This window comes from Vulpes vulpes, chromosome 12 (assembly GCF_048418805.1).
Source record: "Vulpes vulpes isolate BD-2025 chromosome 12, VulVul3, whole genome shotgun sequence".
Taxonomy (NCBI): Eukaryota; Metazoa; Chordata; class Mammalia; order Carnivora; family Canidae; genus Vulpes; species Vulpes vulpes.
Genome location: NC_132791.1, coordinates 21,991,391 through 21,997,825, shown reverse-complemented (window position 1 = coordinate 21,997,825; position 6,435 = coordinate 21,991,391). Strand labels below are relative to the sequence as shown.

Below are 6,435 nucleotides of genomic sequence, written 5' to 3'. Positions count from 1 at the left end.
TTTGTTGCTGGGTGGACTGGGGATACCTCAGGCTCTGAGGCCTTGACTCAGCCCATCCAAAAGATATTGCTGGGGGCTCTTGATCTCATCACTTGAAAGAATTCAAGCACAGACACAACACAGCAGATGAGCAGTACAAATAGGAGAGTTTATTAAGTCTCATTATTCACTTTCTAGATGTGAGAGATTGAGCTCCAGGGAGTGCTGCACCCACTAGGGTTTGGATTTCTACCTTTAATCAACAGTTTTTAACAAAGGGGTGGAATATTCATTACTCCAAGGATGGAAATTTCTTCAAAGCAGGTAATCTCTTTCAGGAATGTGGTTTATGTGCCTTTTCTTCCTTACTTGGTCAGGTGTTTTCTGTCATGACACACTTAGAGAGATTTGGTCAACCATCTTGGGCCTGGCTGGCTTAATCTGGTTTCCTGTGGTTTTATTTTGGAATGCTGCCAGGGCAGGTCTCTGACTTTTCTTTTGCTTGCTTCCTGGCATCCTGTTAGAACCTAACTAACTGCCTCTAACAACATTAAGCCCTTTCCATACTTTCCTGGAACGAGAATGTACATGGGAGGAGATAACCTTAATCGATGAGGTTAAGTAAAAATTCTATAGAAATTCTAGGTATGAATTTTACATACATATAAATTTTTTATATTTACACATATTTCTTCTTTCCACTGAAAGGCCTAGAAACTATGATAAACTCAATAGCACCCTTGACACCCAGATTGTGGTTTCTAAATACCATTTCCCACTAAAGAAAATAAGAATTCCTTAAAGAAAATGATTATTTTGGGAAGAAATTGTGAATGTTGAGATACCAGAAAGCAAGGAAGCCATCAAAGATGCTAGGGTCATGTCAGAAGACCTCAGGAGCCATTAGCTCATAACTGCACTAAAACAAAAACCTCTCAAGTACCTAGACCTAATCATCAATTTATAGGAAATACAGGGACAGACACTACAGAATTTTAATCAGCAGATTGTAGTAATGTAATTTTGTAACAGATTAGAGATACATATTTGTTCATTCAGATGATCAAGATATATTTCTCATATACATTTGGTCTTTGTCAAAGATTCCTGATTCACAGCAACCAAAATCCTTGGAATTTCCTGAATAAGAGCAATGGGAGCACCTTTATTATAATGTTTGGTCTTTAGTCCTCAGTTTTGAGAAACACTTCCGGGCCATTAAAGTAAAATGGTATCTTATTATTCATTTTAGGCCCCAGTCAACAACACCTGGGTTTACGTTAATAAGGTGACTTTTGGAAAGCAAATAAGAATGGAGGCTGGTTGCCAGGTGAACCAACCTTGAACAGGGTGCTAGAACTTTTAGTCCCACCACCTCCATCTTCACCCTCCCCAGTTTCCAAAGCTGGGAAAGAAACTGGAGGTTGAAACAACCACTAATAGCCAATGATTTAATCAATTATGCCTATGTATTGAATCTTCAAAAAAACCCAAAAGGTTGGGGTTCAGAGAACCTCCAGGTTGCTGAACAGTGAACATGGGGGAGAGTGGAGAGGGCATGGAAGCTATGTATCCTTTCCCATACCTTGCCCTATGCATCTCTTCCATCAGGCTATACTTGAATAACATCCTTTTATAATAAACTAGTGGTCTAGGAAGTAAAACATTTCTCTGAGTTCTGGGAGCTGCTCTAGCAAATTAAAAGGAAATTAAGGAGGGGAGGAAAATGGAGGGGAATGGTAGAGGAGAGAGGGAACTAGAGAGTAAAATACACTAATCATAATGTATAGTTGTATTTGGATTTTGGCTCAGATAAGAAATTGAAATAATTGCAACATTTATAAGACATTTTGGGGAAATATAAAATGTTCAATAATTGATGATATCAAGAAATTAGCATGAGTTTGACAATGGTAATTTATTTATATTTTACAAGAGTATCAATAATTTTTAGAGGTAAATACAGAAATATTTAAGGATTATATGCTATGACTACCCAGGATTTGTTTCAAAATAATTCAGGAGAGGGAGAAATAATCCTTGGAGGTATAAATGAACAATATTGGTCATGAATTGTTGGATCTGGGACATGTATACCTAAGGTTTCATTTTATTATCTTCTCTATTAGATTTAAATTTTTCCATAAAATGAAAGAGAAAGAAATTCTCCATGTCTTAGGTCATGTATTGTATGCTTCTCTGAGCATTTGATTTGTCATTTCTCTGCAGACCAGCTTTCTCTTTCTTGCAAGGCACGTGGTCACATTAGTCCTGCATTTATGTGGTCTCTCAGCCCAAGAGCCCTATGCCAACTAACAAGAGTTTCTATATCCACATTCATATTCCTTGGAGAGAAAATATGATAAGCTCTGGACCAAAAGTCAATAGTCCAATCATCTGTCCCCAGGGGAAGGGGCATGACTGTCCTTACAACAGATGCTAAGGAGGAACATCTAGCATGGATCAGAACTTTCTAGTCAGTTTGCCAGAAGGTCCAGATATGCCAAGCTTAGAGATACCCTGAGGTCGTTAAGCAGGACATGTTGTGACCTTAGCCCCCAGGTGAACTGCCTTCACGACGAGTAGACCCGTCTACCTATCCCAGGGTGCTATACAAAACCCATTATTTTCTATGTGGTTCATGGCAAAAAAAAAAAAAATGAGAATGGGAAATACTAAACTAAGGAGATGGGCAGGGTGGGGGTGGTAGGCAGATTTCAGAGAAGTTAACTACAGAATAAAACAGACTTCAAGGTAAATTGATAAGTAGAGGCAGTGGCATCTAACCAATGTCTGGTTTCAAAGCTTCTGATGCTAACATAACTATTCTGTATGATTTTTGTGAGGATTGCCAGTGTCCATGGATGCTGAAAAGAGAATATATGCATTACGTGAATGATGGAGTTTGCGTGATGTTACAGTTTGAGTGCCAGGAAGCAGACTCTGGTATAAAGATTAGGGTGCCTAATGTTTATGAGGGAGTGATGTTGGGATCAACACTGGTGGAAGGAAGGATGAGAAAGCAGGATTGGGCAGAGGGAGGAGTTGGCCCATGATATAGTCTCAACAAAGGCTTCGGTCAACCCCATAAGGAACTTTGGCAGTAGGATTGCCCTTTGGAAGTATCCTGAGTGGGGGAAAGATGTTTATATCTTTTCATGATGAGTCAATCATTGGATATGTATATGCCCCCCTGAGGAAGGGGACACGACCTTGGGTGAGCTGGCTCTCTTCACCTACAAGCACTCTTTAGCTAATTCCTGAAGGAAAGTGACAGCTGAAGGCTCTCTGACAACAGCACTTTCAGCAGCTGAAGGAGTCCTGTAGAAAGATCTGGGTGGAAGCTAGTTATGGTTCCCTAAGTCAGAACTAGTAAAATGAAGTATGTTGAAAAGGAATTTTGCTCTGCAAGTAGGTTTCAGTTTTAAGTCAGTTCTCGACTTAGAAAGGTTGGAACTGATTCCGGGTGGATGTCATCCTCTGTGTAGTGAGCCAGAAGGACGTAGATGGGTTCTGTGCTCAATAGGGAAAAGCAAATTCATACCACAGTGGGACAGATAATACTGGGTTTGAAATGGTGGGACAGGAACAGCCAGAGAAACTGTTTAAGGGCCCACACAGGCAGTGAGCAGCAACTGTGTTTCTGCCCAATGTGGAAAGGAGTGTTGTGGGGCCACAGGTGGTGGCCAGCCATGTCTCAGGTAGGAGAAGCCCAGGACACCCAAGCAAGGCAAGCAGGGGGCATTTATTTTCATCAGGAAATTTTAATTCTCAGGAAAAAAAATAGACATCCAGTTACCTCAAAGAAAAAGAGACATTTAGAGTTCATTCCCTCATAGTATCTTTGTCCCTTTTTGTGTGTCCAGTGACTGAAATCCTCACACATTCCACCTCTGGGCCCCTTCTCATGTGTTCAATAAACTGGCTCTGCTTTTCAGTTTTATTATTCCACTTCTTCTCAGTCAGCCACCTTGCTCCATCTTCTCTTCCCCCATAGGTCTATCCTCTAACTCTCCAGACTATAGGGCCAGGCTATATACTTAAATATATAAGACTTACTGAGTGCAGGAAAATGAAGCTTAAAACTGGATACCAGCTATGAGTGCTTCCAGACTAAGTTCTTCCACATGCATTTGTAGGATCCGGCTTACTTGCCCTCAAAGGAAATACTCTACATGGAATCTACATGATCCCAACTCCTCTGAGTCTCAGGGGAAGGAAAGTGTCAACTTCATTCTCATCTCCAGTATCAGCTCTGCTGCTAAGAAAAACAACATTGAAAGATATACCATTTCATCTCCAGTGCAGACAATTTTTTATACTATTATATCATGAAGTTTGCCCCACACTGTCTTCCATGCCTCCTTTGCAGAGAAGGATCTTGTATCTTTATGTAACTCAAAGGAGTACTAAGCAGTTTTTCCCAAAACAATGAAGCAACCGCTCGCAAGGATAAATTCAGATGTACCTGGAAGGGAACCAGAAAATCACTACTTGTTCTTTTCAGCAGCAACCATTTCATCCCCTCAAATCCCACCCTGTCAGGTTTTAGGTTTCATAATTTTTAGAACTTGGGTCCCATAATAGCCAAAGCTCTCCATTATGTATGTAATTTTATTTTCTGGTAATCATTCTTCACATATCTCTTCTTTGGGGGACACATTATTCTAAGATTCACTGGCACAAGAGCCAAAAGCTCAGATCCTCAGGGATATGTGTCCTCCAGACATCACTGAGTAAAGCATTTTTGAGCCACCAGGTTCCTCACAGCAGCCTTCACGTCCTTGTTCCTCAGGCTGTAGATGATGGGGTTGAGCATGGGGGTCACCACCCCATAGAAGAGGGAGGTGAGCTTGTCTGAAACATCCTGCTTGTCTGCCCCCAGGGGATCCTTGGATTTGGGCTTCCCATACATGAAGAGAATAGTCCCATAGAAGATGACCACGACTGCAAGGTGGGCAGAGCAGGTGGAGAAGGCCTTTTTTCTTCCCTCAGCTGAGGGGATCCTTAGGATGGTGGTGAGGATGAAGATATAGGAGACAAAGATGAACAGAACTGGGACCCCCAGGAAAATCACATTTGTCACCCCCATACTGATCACATTGATGGAGATGTCAGCACAGGCTAACTTTAGAATAGCCAGGATCTCACAGGTAAAGTGGTTAATGATATTGTTCCCACAGAAGGGAAGTTTCATTGCAAGGGATGTTTGAACCATAGAGGCAGCACTTCCAGCTGCCCAGGAGCTGGCAGCCATGGGCACATAGGCAGCCTTGCTCATGACCACAGGGTACCTAAGCGGGCTACAGATGGCCACATAACGATCAAATGCCATCATGCCCAGAAGCACACACTCTGTGGCTCCCATGGCAAAGGAGAGAAACATCTGCACAGCACAGGCTGAGAAGGGTATGGTTTTTCTGGGGGTCAGGAAGCTGTCAAGAATGAGGGGAACTGAAGAGGTTGTGTAGCAGATGTCCAGGAAGGAGAGGTTCCCCAGGAAGAAGTACATGGGTGTGTGCAGGTGGGAGACAGACACAGTAACCAGGATGAGGACCCCGTTGCCCAGCAGGATCACCAGGTACATCAAGAGGATGAGCACAAAGAACATTTTCTCCAGCTTCGGGTGGGCTGAGAGGCCCAGGAGAATAAACTCTGTCACAGAGACAGTCTGGTTGGAACTTTCCATAGTATGTCTCCTCTTTCAATAGAGGAAAATGCTCTGAGATCCAAACTCAGTATTCTTTGCCTTGCTTAGATCCAGGGCATCTGGTCTGGAGTTCAGTTAGGCTGAGTGATTAGAAAATTGTCTTGAAAGCCCACAGTCTCTCTCTCTCTTTTTTTTTTTCCAGGAAAAAGAAGCAATAAAGTCAGAAATTACTTTGGGGCCCTAGGGCATTAAATTTACAGTGTTTAAATGGTGATTCTGATAATTTAATGCATTTTATCAGAGATAAGACATATAACATTCATTATTATGGTTCTATGTCCATATGGCAATTCATCTCATTCAACTTCAATCAGAAAAATGGCTTTAAGTTTGCTTCATGTTCTCCAACTTTGTGCCAGTTAGTAATGAAATGCTTAATTGTGAATGCACACTTTCTTCTCTCAGAAGATCAGTCTCATAGAAAACATACTCCTGTTGTTCCCAAGATCTCCTTTCTCAAGGACCCCACCAGCTCCAGAGCTTTCTATCCATCCATCCATCCATCCATCCATCCATCCATCCATCCATTAGTGTTTGAACATCCTTCCACTAAAATATTTATTGATCACCCAATATGTGGGTATGACAGTTCTTATGAGAAACAGGGGTTCCGCTTAGCCCAGACTTAAGTGAGGTCACAACTTAGCAGGAAAGGGAAGCAGAAGGATTCAGGAGAGGCTAGAGTATCTGAAAGGGCATCCGGAGTATTGATGAAAATAGAATCATGGAAGGCTCCTTTGGTGATA

General features: G+C 41.9%; 1 protein-coding gene across 1 annotated transcript; it reads right to left on the bottom strand.

Annotated features, from left to right (window-relative positions):
• Positions 1-4,708: 4,708 nt before the first annotated feature.
• Positions 4,709-5,668, bottom strand: LOC112930849 (olfactory receptor 13C7). Its single transcript, XM_026013284.2, has one exon. The coding sequence runs from the start codon at positions 5,666-5,668 to the stop codon at positions 4,709-4,711; it is 960 nt and encodes a 319-aa protein (XP_025869069.2).
• Positions 5,669-6,435: the final 767 nt, after the last annotated feature.